Source organism: Maniola hyperantus, chromosome 20, assembly GCF_902806685.2.
Source record: "Maniola hyperantus chromosome 20, iAphHyp1.2, whole genome shotgun sequence".
Lineage (NCBI taxonomy): Eukaryota > Metazoa > Arthropoda > Insecta > Lepidoptera > Nymphalidae > Maniola > Maniola hyperantus.
In genome coordinates, this window is record NC_048555.1 from 8,666,669 (window position 1) to 8,688,617 (window position 21,949).

The 21,949-nt window shown below is 36.3% G+C and overlaps 3 protein-coding genes and 1 long non-coding RNA gene across 5 annotated transcripts; 2 read left to right on the top strand and 2 right to left on the bottom strand.

Moving 5' to 3' along the window:
• Window positions 1-1,199: 1,199 nt before the first annotated feature.
• Window positions 1,200-4,707, top strand: Art8 (Arginine methyltransferase 8). The gene is made up of 6 exons (XM_034979402.2): window positions 1,200-1,388; window positions 1,489-1,725; window positions 2,409-2,602; window positions 2,997-3,208; window positions 3,452-3,674; window positions 4,327-4,707. The coding sequence occupies exons 1-6, from the start codon at window positions 1,335-1,337 to the stop codon at window positions 4,490-4,492; spliced, it is 1,086 nt and encodes a 361-aa protein (XP_034835293.1). The 5' UTR covers window positions 1,200-1,334; the 3' UTR covers window positions 4,493-4,707.
• Grip75 (gamma-tubulin complex component 4) lies at window positions 4,687-17,246 on the bottom strand. 2 transcript variants are annotated; one of them, XM_069505492.1, is made up of 12 exons: window positions 16,859-17,246; window positions 16,402-16,534; window positions 15,515-15,809; window positions 14,888-15,068; window positions 13,631-13,839; window positions 13,295-13,421; window positions 9,336-9,492; window positions 8,087-8,227; window positions 7,490-7,658; window positions 6,773-6,974; window positions 6,135-6,292; window positions 4,687-5,509 (listed from the first exon to the last, which is right to left on the bottom strand). In XM_069505492.1, the coding sequence occupies exons 1-12, from the start codon at window positions 16,916-16,918 to the stop codon at window positions 5,350-5,352; spliced, it is 1,992 nt and encodes a 663-aa protein (XP_069361593.1). In that variant the 5' UTR covers window positions 16,919-17,246; the 3' UTR covers window positions 4,687-5,349. The 2 variants fall into 2 exon arrangements, with proteins under 2 accessions (XP_069361593.1, XP_069361592.1); XM_069505491.1 differs by having other exon boundaries at window positions 4,688-5,509; window positions 7,490-7,664; window positions 16,859-17,245.
• LOC138403745 (carcinine transporter-like) lies at window positions 11,392-13,263 on the top strand. The gene has a single exon (XM_069505493.1). The coding sequence runs from the start codon at window positions 11,509-11,511 to the stop codon at window positions 13,204-13,206; it is 1,698 nt and encodes a 565-aa protein (XP_069361594.1). The 5' UTR covers window positions 11,392-11,508; the 3' UTR covers window positions 13,207-13,263.
• Window positions 17,247-17,628: 382 nt separating the features above from the next.
• LOC138403730 (uncharacterized) lies at window positions 17,629-19,033 on the bottom strand. Its single transcript, XR_011237922.1, has 4 exons — window positions 18,562-19,033; window positions 18,317-18,437; window positions 17,986-18,064; window positions 17,629-17,898 (listed from the first exon to the last, which is right to left on the bottom strand). It is a non-coding gene; the product is annotated as an uncharacterized lncRNA (long non-coding RNA).
• Between the last annotated feature and the right edge of the window lie 2,916 nt (window positions 19,034-21,949).

Below are 21,949 nucleotides of genomic sequence, written 5' to 3' on the forward strand. Positions count from 1 at the left end.
GTTTGACTCGTTTAAGAGATTTGTGTTAGATTACAAGTGAGCTGATTTTAAACTTACCGAATTGCTCACATCCGAACACACATCGAGATCTCCGTGGCATTTTCCCTGCACAAATCTATCGACAGAAAATCTTTTCACAAAGCAAAAACAAGTCCGTAATCCGTAGCCGTGGTCAATCGTTCAGGCATGAATCGAGTCCGTAAATCAATCCTTAGGTAGTTATCGAGGTGGTTAAAGGAAACACAGAGTCCAGTAAACAAAGCAGGGTCAGATAAATTTATCAGAAATAGAAATATTTAGAACCGCACAAACAACAATACACGAAAACATGAAAAGTTTTGAACTTCAACGGTGACCAGGGTTGCCAGATATTTACCAATTGAATTCGCCCGTTTTTTTTTTTTTTTTAATAGATATAGCGAGCAAGCGAGCAGGCGGGTCACCTGATGTTAAGTGATTACCGCCGCCCATGAACATTTGCAGCACCAGAGGAGCCGCCGATGCGTTGCCGGCCTTTAGGAATTTGTTTTAGGATTTTGCCTGCTGAGTAGCCTAAAATCGCCCGTTTCTATCTTCCAGGGGCCCTACCGCGGTTGTTTGACAGCTACAATGTTACGATCACAATCATCTCTGATTGGTTAATGCTCGCTCACTATTGGCTACAATGCATTGTTGCAACAAGGATTGCACAAATTCAGCCAATCAGAACAATTGAGATTGTAATAATGATTGATACCGGTTTTAGACAATCGCCCTACTGGTAGCCTAAATGGTTACTGGTAGCCAATCGGGATTTTTGGGCGCCGATTGGCCCCCCGAGGTAGCCTAAATGGCGGTAATTCGCCTTATCTGGCACCACTGACGGTGACTGTGGCTGTCCAAATGTTTGTAATTTAAAATTACAACAATGTGCCCGCCATCTATTTTCGTCTTTTATTAACTGTTATCTATTTGTTTAGCCGTACTCGCGCTTAGATGGCACCACAAGCGAATTTCAATTTGCGATTTTTTAATGTTCTGGAGTTGCACCCCTATGGTTTAGGTATTACTTTACTCTATGGAAGCAAGCAACGCACAAAGAGTAAAAGTGCGAATGAGAAAGCAAACGTTCCTGCATCTACCTTTATTACTCTGTGCTCTATCTACGATCACAGAGTACATTGATTTACATTTTGATTTTACTCTAATAAATAACGTCACGTGTAGTATCCCTATAATCTGTGGTCACATGTTTTGAATTGGTTAGATTTTTCAAATTTTAAACCAAATACTTGCATATTCAAGTATTCCCCGTTTTCCCTGATAAAAATTTATGACAGGCAAAAGATTTTAAAATGGAAATGGATATTTCAAAAAGTGATTACTTTTCGAGTTATGAAGATCTAGAGGTACCGCTTTCTTTACCTACTCATATGATTAATTAGTAATTTGTTTATTAATGGTTTTACGTAGCAAAAAGTACAAAATACTTAACCTTATACTTTTTAGATTCATAGGCTAATGTTGGAAGATGACCCTAGGACCGATACGTACCGCCGAGCTATCTTAGAAAATAAAGGTTACTTTAAAAACAAGGTGGTAATGGATGTCGGCTGTGGCACTGGTATCCTCTCCATATTCTGTGCTCAAGCGGGTGCTAAAAAAGTATATGCAATTGAAGCAAGCAATTTGGCAAATTTAGCTAAAGAGATCGTCAAAGAGAATCAGTTTGAAGATGTGATAGAGGTAATATTTCCTATAAAGAGTATGAGATCTATATAATTACAATGCTTTCCTTACTAAGGCCGAAACGCGTTGATTAAAATTTGTAATTCATTTGTAATTTCATTTGTATGATAAACAATTCGATGTGGCGCACTATGGTATATCAGTTATCACTGATTGGTGCATTTCCATAGGTGGATAATTAATAACACATTAGCCAAAATGTTCCACACTTAATATAACATAACATGTCATTTCTGTTTTTACTTATTCAAATTTCAAACGTATCTAATTGAACTTATTTAATAGCTTGTTAGTTGTTACTGTTAACAGCAGTTAAATAAAAATTGAGATCCCACTAAAAAAACAGAAATATTGAAAAAATAAATAAATTCTTCTCAGACAAAGTCATAACTATTCTAGTACAATCTCTAAGATGCAATCTCTCTGTCAAATATTGAAATCAGTTGTTCTAGAATTTATGATGTAATTCTTATAAGAACAGGAAGTCGGTTAAAAATGAGAAATTGCAGACACTTTATTGATTTGAATGAATTTAGACACAATTCAATAAAGACACATTTTGATTCATAAATCATAATAATGAATTTGGTTTAAAGACATTTTGAATTGGAAAATGGTTCAGCAATTTTGCATTCATTAGGTGCTATTTGATACTAATAAGTACAGATTAATTGTTACAGGTTATTCATAGTAAAGTAGAAAGAGTAACCTTGCCTGGTGGTATCAAGGTAGATGCTATTGTATCAGAATGGATGGGGTTTTACCTGCTTCATGAGGGAATGCTAGACTCTGTATATGTGGCGAGAGACAAATTCCTCAAGGATGATGGTCTCTTGTTTCCAGAGAGTGCTGTGGTTTATGTTGCTCCATGTAGGTGAGATATTTATTTTTAAGTTCTGTATGTATAGTAGGTACGCGACAGGAGATAATATGGCTATTGGGGAGGTAACACCGCACACACCCGCATGGCCCCTATGCTGAGCCGGTGCGGGCGAGCACTGGTGTGTGTCGCCGTAACCCCCCCCCCCCCATCATACCTCGATTACCATCTCAACCTGTCGGACTAAAGTATATCCAGCAAGCAGAGATAGCCTAGTGGTTATGATGTGCCGTATATTTCAGAGGTTGGGGTTCAATTCTGGGTGCTTTTTCGGACCTCTACTCAGCAGTGGATGTCTATCGCTTGATGATGATGATGAACAATAATGATGTATTAATAAAATCTACATACTTTGAGTTGATTTATTTTACTTTATACTATATTTCAGTGTACCACAGCTGTATGATAAATGGAAAAATTTCCATGGAGTATCATTGACAACATTTTCCAAACACCTTAGAGCCAGTAAAAGCAGTAAGCCTGAAATCATGCAAATTTCACCAGATGACCTGCTTGGTGAAGAAGAGGTGCTGGCTTGGATTAACTTGAAAAATGACTTTGATTTTGAATTAAGTGGCTTTTGCATTGAACATGTTGTAGGTTTGTATACAAAGAATAATATATTTAACAACTTTAAAAATGTAGTTGATTTTTTTTTTTTTTTACAAAACCATATTTAAAGCATGATATAATAACGCGTCCAAAGTAACAATAGACTCGTCATATTTGCTTTATCAACAGGAAGCAAATATTGTCTATTTCAGTTCTGTGAACACAATGTGTCTCCCCAGTATAATATGTTTGTAATGTTCTATTATGAAAATGCCATGTTTTTTATAACAGGTGCTAGGAAAAGTGGCCAGTATCAAGGAATTTGCATATGGTTTGATTGTCATTTCCCAGTACTATCGAATGGAGATGAAATAGTTCTGAGCACAGCACCTAAAGCCAAGTTGACTCATTGGAAGCAGACCGTTATATTGCTACCTGAAGAGCAGAATGTTGAGGAACAAGAGCCTATAGCTTTTAAACTGGATATGAATAGAGATATACATAACCCTAGAAGGTAAATCACATTGTCATACTGTTAAAAATCAAAATATGCCCCAACTACTTAAGATGCACAGTAAATATGCCCGTGCATCTTATGTAGGTGGCTATCTCATTATTCGCGTCTAATGCTGACTAAACCTTTTGCTTCGAAGCTTCGAGATCGACCAGAATTCATCAGTTCTTGTAGATGAACGTCTAACTATAGGCCTCATAACAAAGCTGAGTCACTCAGCGGGCGATGGAGGACTATGCTTGGAGTTTCTCTAACCAACAGCTCAGCAGGTTGCAAGACCCTACAAGAGACCTATGTCCAGCTGTGGACGTGTATCGGTTGATGAAGATGATAATATGTTTTACTGATCAACTTGACTTGTCAGCTAATCGCGTATTATTCCAAACTAGCGACTCGCTCCAGCTTCTCACGTGTATCTTATTACAAATTTCGTAGGGATCTCTAATTTTTTGAAAATCAAATATAGCCTATTTCACTCAGGAATAAAGAATTTTCAAAATCGGTTCAGTAGTTCCAGAGATTACCCCCCTACAAACTTACAAACTCTATAATATTTGTATAGAAGTATAGAGAAACATTGAGAATTGTACGTCTTTTTGACGCCAGATGCGTCAGGCTTCTTCAAGCATATTATCATTGTTTTTTTTTTCAGATTCAATCTAGAGCTGACCTTACAAGACCCTGAGAAAGTTGAACACCCACAGCCCTGTAGCTGTGACATGACCAAGTGTATTCTATTGAAAGCTGTTCTGCAAGACCACACTGAACATGCTATAAAACAAAAAATGCAAGACGAGAAAATTGATGATGATGAATAAGACTGTTTTTTTCTGGAATATTCTTCTGTTGCAACCATGTTGCAACTTGTAAATAATGTATAAAGCGATGAAAAAGTTTTTGTTATTTTACGACTAAGTGTGTCTGACAATAATAATTGACAACTGACATGACATGACCAAGTGTTTTCAGTTCAATTATTTCTTACAGACAAGAAAATTGTTGATTAAGAATAAAAGATTTTGATTTTATATTAGGTATTTTCTTTTATTTTAAATATAGTGGAGGTCATATAAAAATAGTTCATCCTAATAGATTGTGTGAGTTGGGCTTTGCCGCTGAGCCAGCGGTTGTAATCGAGTCGCATCAGCAATCTCGCTGTGCACCCCGCACGGGCGATCGCGAAACGACACTAGAAGTTGCATCAACTGCTTTACTATTGTTGAACCTGGGTAGGAACCGTTTTTAGGGTTCCGTACCTCAAAAGGAAAAACGGAACCCTTACAGGATCACTTTGTTGTCTGTCTGTCTGTCAAGAAACCTACAGGGTACTTCCCGTTGACCTAGAATCATGAAATTTGGCAGGTAGGTAGATCTTATAGCTGACATTTGGGGAAAAATCTGAAAACCGCGAATTTAGGGTTAGATCACACAAAAAAATTAAATTGTGGTCATGAACTAATAATTAGTATTTTCAACTTTCCAAGTGAGTGACTATATCAAGTGGGGTATCATATGAAAGGTCTTTACCTGTACATTCTAAAACAGATTTTTATTTATTTTTATGCATCATAGTTTTTGAATTATGGTGCAAAATGTCGAAAAAATACGACTGCAGTACGGAACCCTCATTGCGCGAGCCTGACTCGCACTTGGCCGGTTTTTCCTATTAGACACACTATCGCAGCATATTGGTGACGGATTGTGTGAGTTGAGCCTCGCCGCTGAGCCAGCGGTTGTAGTCGAGTCGCATCAGCAATCTCGCCAAGTGCACTCCGCACGGGCGGTCGCGGAACGACACTAGAAGTTGCATCAACTGCTTTACTAGTTTGTTGAACCTGGAGAGAACAAATAATCCATACTAATATTATAAATGCGAAAATGTGCCTGTCTGTCTGCTAACTGTGGTCGGCCCAACAGTTTAACCGATTTTGATGAAATTGGTTACAGAGTAAGCTTACATCCCGTAAGGACATAGGCTACCTTTTATTCCGGAAATTTAATCCCACGGGATTTTTAAAAAACCTAAATCTACGCGGGCATCATATTATAGTACAAAATAAATGTATGTAAGCCGGCTAAAAGTCACTTTTTTCGCTGGAGTATGTTCAACTAGTTTTTAAGTGATGGTTTTAGCAAGCTTATGCATACTCGTAATAAAGAATATCACTCACGATAGGTTAAACACGTCATCTTTATTTTTAAATAAAATCATCAGAGTCGTTCGCATAAATGAACCACATTTATTTATGGGATCGATAAAATGAGCCATAGTATTTATTTATCAGATCAGAATAAATGAGCCATATTTATTTATCAGATAAATATAAATAATATTATGGTCCATATTTATTATATGGGATCATTATAAATTTATCGAATCAGAAATTAATTACATTTATTTATCGGATAAGTATAAATGAGCGATATTTAAGGGATCAGCCATAAATGAGGCATATCTACCGTTCGGAATATCCTCGCAAGTAGTAGTCCTCTGCTTCCTTATCAGCAACTGCTTCGCTCATGCTGCAGAAGGAATGGCACAGTTTCAGCAACTCCATAATGTTACAGAACACTGGATTGTTTAGCGAGTCGAATAAATCGCCTGACTCGTTATCGGACTGCAAAAAATATAAAAAATGGTCAAGTGTGAATCAGACCCGCACCAGTAGGGCTCCTTACCATTGTACGATAAAATATACACTACTACTCTTTTTTCGTGGCGGCCATTTTGTAGTCTTTATTTTTGTTGTTCTAGCGGTAATGCAATAGAAATACACATTCTGTGAAAATCTAAACTCTGTACTCTGAAATAGATTTTATTATAAAAATTTCTAAAAAGTATCATTTATATTCTAAAAATCTTCATATTTTTTATAAAGTACTTAGGCTAAAAATAGAGCATACTTTGACGTTGCGTAGACTTAAGACTGAGTTAAGACGAGACAGACATAAATCTGTCTCTTTTTATTCTAACTCCTGTCATAAATCCAAGCTAATTCAAAGTATGCTCTATCTAGCTCAGTCTTAGACCAACATATGAATAGCTTCAAATTGCGGTCCGTTTTGAATTTTATAAAAGGAAATTAAATAAATATTACCGAAGTAACAGTCAAGAATGACTGGCTCAATATATCGGCGAGGAATGTGGCGTGGGCTTTCTTCAGTTTCTCAAAATCATTAGTCTTATTGACCGCTTCCATAAGTCGCGAGTAATTGGTCTCTAGCACATCCGCTTGAAGGTAGTGTTGCAGGTTGTCCATCAGAAACATTAGCTTGTTGTGAAGTTGACACATTGAAAATCTGAAAAAAATGCTTATATCAGGACGCGCGAGATAAGTGAAACCTTTTTAGTTTACAGAAAATATAAGTCCGCTATCTTGAATTTGAAAATGGATACTCTTTTCGTAATCAGCACCACGAAAAGCTTTGAAAATAACAACGATATCTTTTTAAATTTATGTCAAATTTTCCGAGATTGCTTGCGGAAAATGTCTTTGTATTGCGCGAGCACTTCCGGCGCTAACAGCGAACGTAGAGAGAACTTCAGTTTTATGGTCCTTCGAGCTCGATATATAGGTAACAGCACAAATAATTACGTAGATTATTTTTTGCCTCGTAGATTGCTTATATGTCTTTCACAGAGCATGTAGGTCGTGCTGCGTCTTCTTTATTACCACCAAGAGGCGGAACATGTCATTGTATCGCGCGAGAACTTTCGGCACGAACAATAAATGTAGAACACAATGCGTTTTTTATGGTCCTTCGAGCCGGATACTGTCGTAAAAGTACAATTAATTATGTAGATTATTACTTACCTCGTGGATTGTTTATAAGTTTTCCAAAGTGCGTGTAGATCGTGCTGAGTCTTCTTTATCCGCAGCAAGAGGCGGAACATGTCGTTGTATCGCGCGAGAACTTCCGGCGCGAACAACAAATGTAGAGGCCACTTGAAATCGTACTTCAAAATTATGCTGGACCATCCATCTGCAACTGACGACAGAGAATTTTCGTTTCTTGCGTAGTTGTGGTACACTTTACTGCTCTACTTTGTTTTTTTTAGGGTTTCGAGCCTAAATGATGTTACCCAATCTTAGAGCAAATGAAAGAATAAAAAAATATCATTATTACAATCACAAAATCGATTTTTATTAATTTTTAAACCCCTTAGTTTTTGGATTATGTTTATAATGGCAATAAATACCGTTCCGTATGTTGATCCTAAAGAAGTGGTGTGTGCTATAAGACTTACTTACCTCCCCATGATTCTACAGACATCCAGACGGACAGACAGACAACAAAGCGATATATATATATATATATATATTTATGGGTTCCTATTTTCTTTTGAGATACGGAACCCTAAAAAGACTAAGACTATTTGTAACATTAACATAAAATTTAAAACATAATACCGGTGCTGCTATCGTCCTCAATCGTCGAGTTGACAGAGATATTCGGCTTGACATACGGCAGTTCGAAGCAAAACTTTTCTATATCGGCACTGTTGCCGAGGAAAACTGCTCGCGCTGCCAGTTGAAAGGCGTGATTCATATCTGTAATACATCATTTAAAAGCTTAGCAATATGATTAGAAGTTTCGGTTCTTAATAACTAGAAACACGACAGGTACCGGCAGTAAATGTTGCACAGTGAACTTTAGAAAGAATTTCTGCTTCGTAGAGCATCATCTCTGTCACTCAGTGATGTTTCGCCGGTCTCAACGACAGAGACAACACTCGATGAAACCGTTATGTCTTTCTCAAGTTCGATGTGCAATATTTTCTGACGGCTACTGTACAAATACCATACCACTATGTTGTGACAGATGTTTGATTAGTTTAGTTTAGTGATATATGTATGGCTAGGATTTGGAATACTCTTGAAAGATCTTGGCTTCCTACCAATTATAATTCTGGTATCTTATTAATTTTATTTTATCTTTAAAACAAAAGTGGATGGGCATCTTCTAGGCAAACGCGTCCCATATAAGGCCACATCACTTCCCATCACGTGGTAAAGCGTGTGCTGGTAATGAACAAAAAGTCATACTCACGTCTTCTTGAAAAGCACTCTTAATAGATTCCTTATTCAAGTTAAACAGGAACAACTTAGCCAGGGCCAGGTCAGACATATGGAAAACCTACCTTGTTCGGAAATAAAAATGTTATCTGCATAGATTCCATCGTGTGTAAGCTAGCCCTTGTAAAAAATGAAAATGTATAGCCTGACCATAAATATAAAAATTTGCTCTGGGGGTGCCACTAGTATAAGGTCACTAACAGCCATAATCAGAGTTGCTTAATCGTTACTTGAGATTTAGTTAAACGAGACAGAGCTATATCTCTCACGTAAATCTGTCTCATTTTAACTCAATCTTAAATAACGATTAGCGACTCTGAGTGCAGCAGTAAGTATAGTCCGTACAAAATAACTCCTCACGCGCCATTTTAACTTTATAGGTCAACTGTCATGTCAAAAGTTCGGTTCATCTTTAAAATAAGGACTAAAATAGAACTTTTGACATGAAATTTGACACAAAAAATTAAATTTTACGCATTGTCCATGGTACATGGTCTTGTATAAATTAGTTCCACGGATTTTCCGCAATATGGCGAGCTATTTTATTTCGATGGTCAGTGATCAGGCTTTAAATAAAATTTACGTCTGGTCGATGTTCTAGTGGTGGGCTTGTCAAGCATGGGCGCGGTGAGTCTCAACAGTTCTAGGAACAGCTCTCCTCGCCCCAGCAGGTAGAAGTCCTTCATCAGACGCAGCTCGTGTAAGAGTTGAGCTTCTTCCACGGCCACTGCCCATAGGTGCTGAAAAAATTAACTACTTGTTGAATAAAGTCAAAGTCTAATTCATTTATTGCATTACTAGCTGATGCCCGCGACTTCGTCCGCGTGGATTTACGTTTTTCAAAATCCCGCGGGAACTCTTTGATTTTCCGGGATAAAAAGTAGCCTATGTGTTAATCCAGGGTATAACCTTCCAAATTTCAGCCAAATCCGTCCAGTAGTTTTTGCGTGAAGGAGTTATAATGTAACAAACATACACACACACACATAAAACTTTCGCCTTTATAATATTAGTGTGATACATTGCTTTTCCGAGCAAGCAATCTTGTATCAGTATCCTTATCAGTACCCTTATTATAAATGCGATAGTGTGTTTGTTTGTTGGTTTATTGGTTTGTCCTTTAATCACATCGCAACGGATCGACGTGATTTTTTACATGGGTATAGTTAATTAAAGGCCTGGAGAGTGACATAGGCTACTTTTTATCCCGGAAAATCAAAGAGTTCCCACGGGAATTTTAAAAATCTTAATCCACACGGACGAAGTCATACATATTATAAGTAAGGAACGGAACAATTTACGAAATAACGTCTGTGACATGTTCCTCTATTAACCGATTCATATATTTTAGATATTGTGCAACATAACCTTTTGATGACATTAATTTTAAAACACGTTATCTACCCTATTAGACCTTTAGAAACTATGGTTCATCATCATCATGATCATCACCAACTCATTGCCAGCCCACCACTGAGAACGGGTCTTCTCTCAGCATGAGAAGGATTTTAGCCCATGTCACTCGTTGCTTTGTTGCGATGTGACTGTAGGACAAAGTAACAAACCAAGAAACCAATCAACAAACACTTTCGCTTTTGTAATTTTTGACTATTGATAGACTATAGATCTTGCCTTGTTCTGTTTCTTACTTAAGTTGTTTTAGTGCCATTTGGTTTGCAATTAAAATATTAGTGTAATAAGGTTGCTTGTTTTAATGTATATGGGATTATTATGGATCTTAAAGTAGGTATATATTTATGTTCATTTTAATTCTTAAGACAATAATTTTAAAATCTTTTACAACTGCCTACTCTAGTACTAAGATTGTTTATTCATCTTAAAGTGATAATATGTTAATTATGTAACGTAACATTAGGCTTCATTAAATTGTACCTCTTATCTCTTCCCAGTTTTATCTATACTTAAGTATAATAAAACTGTAACTGGAAGTTTTCTGTGCATTAAATATATTTTGAAAATTATTTTAATCGGTGGAAGCATGAAGGTTTTTTTTCGATATAGAGCCCGAAACGTATTGGTAAAATTTAATACGTATTTTTTAAATTCTGTCTGTATGTTCGCGCATCAAACGACTGAACGGATTTGAATCCAATTTGACGGTACTTGTAGCTAATACTCTAAGTTAACATATAGGAAACTTTTATTCCGAAAATTTATAATGTTCCTTCGTAATTAATATTATTTTAATGTGAAACTTTTATCCTTTAGTGAAAATCTAAAGAATATTAACGATGGAAGATATAACTCCTCAAAGGATAACAGCAAATCACTCGCATAACTCTTAACGATACAATGAACCAAAAGCTTAATTTGCTATAATCCGCTGAACAGGTCTTTACGATACTACATACACACATACCATATTAATAATGAAACAGTTGACCTAGTTATGCTGTTGACTGTTTTCTAGGAACAATAATGCCGTGGGCTAAATTCTCTTCTAAACTTCCAAAGACAAGCCCATTTAAGGACTTGGATCAATATTGCTTACAATCACCACTAAGATAGGATTTTCATAAATTCCATCCAAGCAAAGTCAGGCCGAGTCAGTCTATTTATATAAACATACTAATACCTAAATGTGTTTCCAACACCTCATTTGCGAAGTTAATTGCGCCCAATTGGTGCAGCTGGGAACCATTAAAACAAAATTGAACTGAAGCATAACATCATCAATCTATTTAGTAGTTAGTCGTGGCTTCGCAAGAGATGGCAAAATTAACAACACAACAATTATGAAGATGACTTACGAATTGAAGAATAAAAAGACTGAGTTTTATGACGAGAATACAGAAAAAATAACAGATGATTCGTTGAAAAATGTGGATTTCGACCAGTTACTGTCTTCGACGGGAGAATTTGGGCTTTATCAAGTGCTGCTCATTCTCTTTACATGCCCATTTTACGTGTTCGGTGCTTTCTCATACTTCACTCAACTTTTTATGACAGAAGTATCGTCAGACCACTGGTGTTGGATACCAGAATTGAAAAATTTATCTCCAATTGAGAGAAGATCGCTTGCCATTCCAAAGAACACGAATGACGTGTTTGGATATTCTCATTGCACGGCATATGTTGCGAATTGGACTGAAGTTCTGGAATCCAAGCAGAACATAAACTTATCCTGGCCCACAGAACATTGTAAACATGGATGGGAGTTCGAAAAATCACAAATCCCTTATCCGACAATATCAAGCGAAATGGGATGGGTTTGTGACAAAGACAACTATCAAGCAACAGCGCAATCTATATTTTTTGTAGGCTCAATTATCGGGGGGCTGTGTATAGGATTGATTGCTGATCGATTCGGCCGCTTGCCTGCAGGCATCATCGGCAATTTAATCGGTTGTTTGGCAGGCGTATGCAGTGTATTTGCAAGAAATTTTGTGGAATTCTGCATATGCAGATTTTTTATGGGTATGTCTTACGAAACTTGCATGATGATGATATATTTACTGGTACTAGAATATGTGTCACCGAAATACAGAACGATTGTAGCCAATCTGCCAACCGGAGTATTTTTCACTTTGGGAATGATTGCATTGCCATGGTTGGCTCTTTACTGTGGGAATTGGAAAACTCTTGGATTATTAACAAGTCTACCGATGGCATTATCATTACTTGCCCCATTTGTGATACCTGAAAGTCCGAGATGGTTACTTTCGCGAGGTCGAGTCGACGAAGCAATATCAAAAGTTACTAATATAGGACGAGTGAACAAAAAAGAGATTCCTGAAGAGGTTATTCGTCAATTTAAACTATCTATGAATACGAAACCGAACGACAATACCAGTAGCATATTAGAAGTTTTTAGAATACCTTTGTTAAGGCGAATGCTGATTTGCATATGCATAGAGTTTATGTGCTGCACCATAATTTTTGATGCATTACTGCGGAGTATAGGGTCGTTAGCCTTTGATTTCTTTTTATCATTTACAATACTATCTGCAACTGAATTCCCTTCATTACTAACGGTTTCTTTTACTTTAGATTTGATTGGTAGGAAATGGATATCAATTACTATGATGAGTTTGTGTTGTATTTTTAGTATTTTGACATCGATCGTTCCGAGTGGTTTGCCTTCGGTATTATGTGCGGTTGTAGCGAGATACGGTGTAAATATTTGTTACATGGTCGCTATGCAATGGGCGGCAGAAATGTTACCGACACCGGTAAGAGGATCCGGTACATCGGTAGTTCAGATTTGTGGATATGTTGCCACTGTGATATCACCTTACATAGTATATTTAAAAGTGTATATCCCGGGCCTCCCTTTAATAATAGTCGGTATAATTGCTGCAATAGGCGCAGTTGCAGCAATGTTCTTGCCAGAAACAGCGGGTAAAAGTATGCCGCAAACTTTTGAAGACGCCGAAAACCAAATGAGAGAGAGTAAGTTTTTAGATGTTCCTTTTTTACGTAAGAAGCAATAACAACGATTAGTGTAACATTTTTTTTGTAAATATTTAGTAGACTATAAATATAATTATTAAGCATTAAATATTTAAGAGTTTTCCTTACCATTGTAACACATTCCTTGATTTCTCTGACAACACCTCTCAAGTTACAAACTTCAAACACTTCAGGAGTTTTTAGTTTTTGTAATTTCTCGTGAAATTCCGCTTCTTTCTCTTCCCATATTGTAAATCTAAAAAAATACATGAACATACATCTTCTTACTTGTTTTTTCATGCAATGTTTAGGTAAGTAAAAAATTGCGAAATGCTAGAAACGTCACGGAGAGATGTGTTTGGTCCGCCAATCAGATTTTTGAGAAATGACGTGGTATGATAATTTTATCCCGTGATTTTTATTCATCTTATTGGCCTACAAAACACATCTCCTTACAAACCATACCTTCTAGAATCAGCATTGATCTTTTGCAACGTCAACATAGGTCTGTTTATACTAAAACTGTTACTCTTCTTAACTTTTTTAGGATCGAAACCGAACAGTATGACCGTCTTGCCAATAAACAATACCTCCTGAGCGAGTGAGAGTGGTATGAAATATGGTATCATATTAGGGTTCAGGTTATAACCACAATCTAATGGTGTCTGTTGGAGCTGTAAAAAAACGACTATTTTATTTCATTTATATTATGTCCCAGAAAATTGCAGAAATATAGCTGTTCAAAAGTTTTTTCAACATTGTTTTTGTTGTTGACCAAAAAATTCCTGAAAGGCCAGCAACGCATTGGCGGTTCCTCTGGTGCTGCAAATTTTCATGGGCGGCGATAATCACTTAACATCAGATGACCTGCCTGCTCATTTGCTCACTATTTTTATTTAAAAAAATTAACTGTTCGTTTAGCAATACTGTAGCAGTTTCAGAACAAATACACTAAAGATGCACCTTTTAGTGTGATAACTGATAACTATTGAGAATTGAACTAAACTATTGAGAAAGAAAAACACGCTCAACAGACGGAAACATTTAAGTGCGGAAACCAGCCCAGTGCGAAGAAAGAAAGAACTATTGAGAATTTTGATGACAATTTGTACAACTTGTTATAATACTTATCAAGTTTTTACTATCTGGCCACTCTTCACAATCGGCGATTACAGACGATTACACACGAGCACGATCTTGTGGAGGGCTTACTCGCTTGTAGTCGCCGATCATCGTCTATGATCGTCTCAGTGATCGCGGCGATCGGTGATTTGTCGGATTTTCGGGCACGCATCAAAGGGAATTCACTTGTAGTTGTGTGCCCGTACCGACACAATCATCGATTATCCATCCATATTGAAGGACTGCCGCTCAATAAATGATCACGGACGATCGTGTGGACTGTGGATGCCTGCACAATTCGATCAACTTGCCGATGACAGACGATCACAGACGATCATACGAATAACGATCATCCATCGCCGATTGTGAAGAGAGGCTATCATACTGACTGTAAATATATGGGGAAACTCGATAACGAACCCCGTTTTCTTTAATTTAAAAAACTTGTATTAGTGTTCATCTTCAGAAAGCATTTTTCAATAGAATAGAATATGTTTTATTCAAGTAAACTTTTTACAAGTACTTTTGAATAGTCGGGTAGTTTTAATTTACCACTAGTTCGGAATGCCGTATATGTAATAAAAAATACTTTATACTAACGGTTGACACAAGTGATTTGTCAGCAGTGTCTGTTGTTATTTGAGATGAAACTAATGTATCAGAAGTGTCATCCTTCTTAGTTGGATATACAAAAAACTCTTCATATGGATCTCTTAAATGGCCATATAAAAGCCATGTGCAAAGTTGATTTATAAACACAGTGTTGATGCAGGAAAATATTCTGTGAACAATATAAATACCTTATTTTAAAAGTTTTAAAGAATTTTTCATAAATAAAACCTTGTACTTATTGTAACCTCTCTTGTGTTTTTGTGCTACATTGTATACAATAAAGTATGTATATTGTATATACATGCATATATGTATATAATTGAGATACATTACACAAACTACAAAGTACAATTAATAAATTACAATTATTTTAAGGTGGATCAAACGTATAAGTAATAACAAGACAATAATTATTATCTTTACAACCACTCTGAACTTGTGGCAAGTTCGATTTTGCTTGTGGAACTAATTTACTACACATGTCTAGATGGAAGAGATGGCCTATGCCCCTGTGATACATAAAATTTGACTTATGCGTGTCAAACGGGATCATGTTCAGAGTGGCCATCAAGATTGGCTGTATCATGGAAGTTGTTAGATCGACAAGGTACTTACTGAATAAGAGCCTCATGTACCAACTTATTGCCATTCAAAATATACTGATGTACGAGACTTAATATTTGGCAACCAGTCAGTCTCCTCTCTTTTATGGTGCTAATAATCCTATTCAATGTATTGAATAACCCTTGAAACTTTTCTACATGGCTGTATACAAATGATAGTGTGTAATTCTGGTTGCCGATGACAGAGTCTTCTACTTCTTTTAAAGTCTTTTTGTATGACTGCAGGATTTCAGATATACCTTCGCCAAGTGCTTGACCGTACAGCCCACAGGATCTGTGATGTGAGGCTGATAAAAACAATTTATTTAATAATCTAAATATATAAAAGGAAAAAGTGACTGACTGATCTATCAACGCACAGCTTCGATCGGGCGGAAATTTTGCAAGCAGATAGCTATTATGATGTAGGCATCCGCTTAGAAAGGATTTTTGAAAATTCAACTCCTAAGCCCTAGCTGACCCGGCCAACTTCTACCGCCTAACACATCACTCATTTGGTTTGCCTTCCCGGAACCCCTCCACTAACACTTACACTCCTTTTTACCTATTAAGGTACAGAACCCTAAAAATGATTGATTGGTCAAAATGGTTAACACCCACTAAGATTTTTGGCTCTATCTTTTGTATGGGATTACACTTCTTTCTGCCGATAGAGTGTAGTGTGTACTACTACATAGAGGTCGTTTCAAATGTCGTCATCATCATCATCTTCATTATCGTCCAATGGGGGGGCATAGGTCTTTTTAGAGACTTCCACATGCTGTGGTCTGGCTCCATCTGAGCAGCTCTCTGCGACTTACTTGGTATTGTCTGTCCACCTAGTGTGGGTCTGACAACACAGCACTTTCCAGAAGGACTGTAATGATTGTTTGTTCAAACCTGTGAGAATTTTTCTAGAATGGAAAGATGCCTCCAGTAAAAAGTTTTGAATTTTGTGATGACTCTTAGCGATGTCACGTATTCTATTATATATTTCTGCATCTCCCTCATTTGCATATGTAATAGGTTGAGGCTGAAAATAAACATAAATATGTCTAAAACCATAAGACAAGTTATAAAGGGTAGGTAAGTAAGTACCTAACAATACCTACATAAGGTTCATTGAATACCTACATAAGGTTCATTGTCAAGTGAATCTAGGTACCACTAGTTTGTAATGCCCTACCTAACGAGAAGAACCAGTAAGTAACTTGGCGGTTGCTGTTTTCAATGTTTGTCGGTTCTGCTTTAGTAGGCTTGTAAAATATGTGTTCAAATAATAATTAAAATCAATTTATAAGTTGTACGCAGCATGGAGCTGGGAGCAAATTTATTTCTCTAATTAAAAAATATTTACCCGAGATATATTTGTACTTTGAGAACAATCCCACAGAATCAGCAATGCATCATGTATCATTTTTAATTCTTTGTATTCTATTTCCTTTTTTGTTAATTGTTTGTACCTTATTTGCTCGGTAGATGGTTGGTGATTAGGTTTCCACGTTCTTGAATGCAGTGCTCCTTCTTTTCTTGTTTAGTGACCAAGCACAATGAACTTTACCAGTATCAGCTTCTTTTAATCTGGCTAGGGCTTATTATATATTTTACATTAATTGTTTATTAGGGGTCTTTAGGAATGTTTTAATTAAAAACATGGGAATGGCAGGCAAAGAGTAGGTATGTAATCACGTTTTAGTTTTTACTTTTATGACCACAGAACACATTTACTCCAGGAGAAGAAGCCCAACTACATACAAATAAAGTGCAGACTATGCACCGTCACGCCATCTATTAGTGATTCCATAGAATTAAAATTTTGGCGCGAAATTACGAACCCCGTATTTTTTTTTTTCTATATTAGGCCCGCATTTCAATCGCCAAATAATCTTTAACCGAGGAGTTTATTCCACAGTTAAAGATTATTATTTATGGCGATTGAAAAGCGGTCATAACAAAACTGGAATAAAACAAGTAAATACTTTTTAAAATGCTATAATTTATAGAAATAAATTTTTATATTATACTGTGAAAAGCATACAAAGATTTAAGTTATGTTTTTACTTATTTTTTTTCTAAGCTATTAGATGAAGTAAATAAATGTACTTTTAAAGTGTTTTATTACAAATATGTCATAATCCACAGCATACATAATGAAGAAATTACAAAAACAGGTTATAGTTAAACCAAAGTTGGATTACAGTAATAAATCTTAATAGAATTATTATCTTTTAAACAGATTAATTATTATTAAAGATCTAATACTGAAATGTTTTTCAAACTAGGGAATGTTACATAGCAAGAACTACTTATTCAATATATCATAAATAGAATAATGAACAGAACCAATATAGGCATATAGGCATATTTAGTAGTGGTTTGTGGAAGCACAGACAGGTCCTGAAATAAGGCAAAATACACAAAATTATTATATTTTTTTAACTGATGATTTATAAAAAATTGCAATAGAAACATTATATTACATACCACTGTGATGTATCTGGTGGCCGAGATAAGATAGGCACATTTGGTACCTAGTAGGTTGCGGAAGCCACACTGACTGTTCCTGGAATAAGGCAAAATACACAAAATCAATATATTTGTTTCTCTACTGAGAATGTGTTAAGTAGGTACATATTGCAATAGAAATTTATATTATGTACCAACTGAATAAAATGTTGCTGTGATGTGTCTGCTGGCAGAGACAAGATAGGCACATTAGGACAGGTTCTAAAATGAGGCAAAATGAACAAAATTGATGTTTTTCTGAGATTTTTTTACAAATTGCAATAGAAATGAATAGTTACTAGGTACATACCACTGAAATTGAATGTTGTTGCAATGTTTCTGCTGGTGAGCCAGGCACACTGCTGGTGTGCAAGCTTTTCAACACCTACTCAGTTACATTGGCAAAACAATATTCTGCCCAAATTCGAAGTCTGAAACATTATAATAATACTATATAATAAACCAAAATATCAAAAACACCAGCGTTTCTGACTTCTTTAGCCGGTTTGTAGATAAAAAGAACAGCTGGTACTTAAGGGACACGACAATATTTACCTTGCATAATTAGATGCCTTTCCGGCTCTTGGTAAAGAGTGGATAGTAAGTGTTGGGTCGAAAGCCGATGCACAGCACTTAACACGCTTTCTATATTTATCAGACATGATAAATTTAATCTTACAAACGAAAAGAGTCACCAAACAATAAGTCACTGTCCTTATTTTTCTCTAGTCTCAATCACACTGCTGCGAGTTTCTTCAAGCTAACAGGGAGAGAAAAATAGAAGCAAAAACACTAAACCACATGAAATACAACTAAAAATATACAAATTTATCACAACTGTTGGGAAAGAAAACTTTCATATTTAAACCAACAACCTAAAAACAAACGTACCATAGAGTAGATAGTTGCCAGTTGTTTATAGTTTGAAACTTTGTCTCTGACTTTGAAGTTTAGAATGAGACAAAGAATGTCTTTGTTTCATTCTAAATGATTCCATAAAAAGTCTGCAGTGGCCCCATACAAAGTTGCCACCCCCTGTTTATGACACGGGAACACAACGGCTCCAATATCAACATTCAACCATTTCAACCCATACACCAACCTGTGGATCAATGTTATTGGTCTGTGCTGTGGATACAATCACATACAATAACACTGTGGATAAAAGGTGCCATCAAAATTACAAATGTACTCTGCACACTCTGTCTGTGATTGTGCCAAAGAGTATATAATCACTTGCTTTGTGCTACACACTGACAGAAACGCAGTACTGCCAACATAATAAAACAAGCAGCTCTGCTGGGGTCTGAGCATGAGGGATTTTCCGACATATGTCCAGATTTGCAACTAGCGTGGCCCCCTCAGTCCCTCTCGTTCAAGCAGATTTTCTTTTTTGTGCCTGTGAAATGTCATTCCTTCTACTCTTCACGTTGTTTGTCAAGTACATGTCACGTACAAATACATTTTGACAAAGGACAAAACATAATCATTTTGTCACGTTCTAACAAGAGCTTAAATGTATTTAGCTATCTCGCTCTAACAGTAAGTGTCACAATAGGGCTACATCTAACAGTCCTTATTCTGAGGTTTTCTCCTCGTTTTTCCTCCATTTCTCTGGCATTTGGCAAGCAACAAGCAATCAGTGCCATGCATTATTATACTGGGTAGATAATCTGTGGTAAAACGAATGAAGTGCAGCGACCTCCAGCGACCATATGTTAGTTATAGCCTTGGGTTGTATGGTTGTAGCAGTGGCCCTACCGCGGTTGTTTGAGAGCTACAATGTCACGATCGCAATCATCTCTGATTGGTTAATGCTCGCTCACTATTGGCTACAATGCATTGTTGCAACAATAATGGTACAAATTCAGCCAATCAGAACAATTGAGATTGTAATAATGATTGCTGCAGGTTTTAGACAATCGCCCTACTGGTTTCTGTAATTTGGGCAGATTTTGCTCCTTCAACTCTAGCAGAATAAGCTGACCATAGAGATAGTATACATAGAGGTAACCATAACGTGTTGCCGCTCTTGTACATCTATGTGTCAAAGAGGTATTGTTATCTCCGTCTTTTTCAGGGAACCTCCATTCGTGTAAAAGCGATAGCTCATATAAGTCTGGCAACGTCGCTCTATCGGTGAAAATAGTGTGGTATGGTATAGTTGACAGGTGCCCCCTTAAGCAGACAAAACATTGGGGTTTGATGCAACATTTTTACCAAATATTTAAAAATCAGATAAATCAGGGTCAAAGTCAAAACACTAAAAAGTGGAAACAAAATGTGTGAAGCTGTATTTTGTGCATCCAGATCTACGAAAGGAGGCGTAAACGTTCCAGAATTGTATTTTCACGGGTTAGTCTTTAATAATTATTTCATCGCTACCAACCGCGATTTTTACTCCGAAAATAGCTGAAAATTAAAGATTTGCATATTATAAGTGTAATCATCTCGTGACAAAGTAACAAAATCACGTTTCATAGCGTAATTAATATTTATTTAATGCATTCTTTTAGGCCTCATTTGTAGTGATGTGTGTACATACTTTATCGATAAAATCAAATTTATCGTTTTAATAATATTTGCATACTTTTGGAGATTTCCAAGATGTCCTGAAATTAGAAATGCCACACATTTCTAAATAATCAGGGCCATAAAAGGAAAAAACTGGGAGCCAAAGAAATATTCTCGCCTATGTTCAAAACATTTCGAAAATCCTGTAAACTATATTTTTGGTTTAAAATAAAGAAATAAGAATTAGATGCAGTACCAGTACATTTGAAGGATATCCTAAATAGTTAGGTAATATCAACCAGCATGTACTAACCACTTTCAAATTGTATGTAGGTAGCCGGTAGGTGTCTACTACTAGATAAGTAGCACATTGCAATTTTCTTGATTTGACCATAGTTAAATAAAAAGAGACCAACTATTAATTTGCAGTTTTGAGGAAGTTAATTATTTCTTGTTTTGGTTTTTTTTTAATTTTTGTTAAAAATGCAAAATCCCTATGACGATCATAAGGATTTTTGCATGTTTAAAAGCATGACAAATAAAATTTTATTTCAGGTTATAAAGAAACTAAAACCACGTCAAGAGCTGGCTAATAGTGCAACCAAAACGAGTCGAACTTTGTCTACCTTAGAAGCCTTGGGTCTGCTGATTGTGAATAGATACTAGGCTACCCAGGCTGGCTACCAGGTAGGTATAACTTTGTAACAACTAATCACTAATCCAACTCCTCAATGTCATGTTGCAAGAGTAGGTAAGTAGTTAGGTAAAGACTGTTATTGAGGATAATTTTTATTCAATTATAAACTTTTAGAAGTTCTTACTTTTGAATCGTCAAATGCATCTATTTTTGGCCAGTAATAAGGAAAATAGAACTTACCAGGGCCACTGTAGTTCATCGTGAGTCTTATAGCTTTTAATTTTATTACTTGTTTTTTTTTTAACAGATTGTAAGAGAGTCGCAGGGAGTCGGATGGTGTTGGCCGCAAGGACCGTGGCGTGTGGAAATCCTATCCTAGAGAGTATCGAGCAGCTATAATATGCCAGCGGATCTCAACTTAGATCTGATTTGTTTCACGTATAAAGACGATCCTAAAACAAGTCACATTTCTTATCTACCTACATTTGAAGCAGGTGGTAAGTAGAACCAACAAACTGTTTGCCTATCTTCTTTTACTCAATAAATTGATTTGAATTATTAAAATGTGTTTCCTTTTATACTAAGTACTAGCTGATGCCCGCGACTTCGTCCGCGAGGATTAGTACCTTTCCATTGTTACTTCTCCGTCCTTTCAAATATATCTATGCCAAAAATCAAGTCGATTGGTTGTTTAGTTAGGGCGTGAAGGAAGAACAAACACACTTTCGCATTTATAAATAAAAAATATTCGAAGAGATTTACTGTTTTTTAATGAAAGTGTTCCGTCATCTG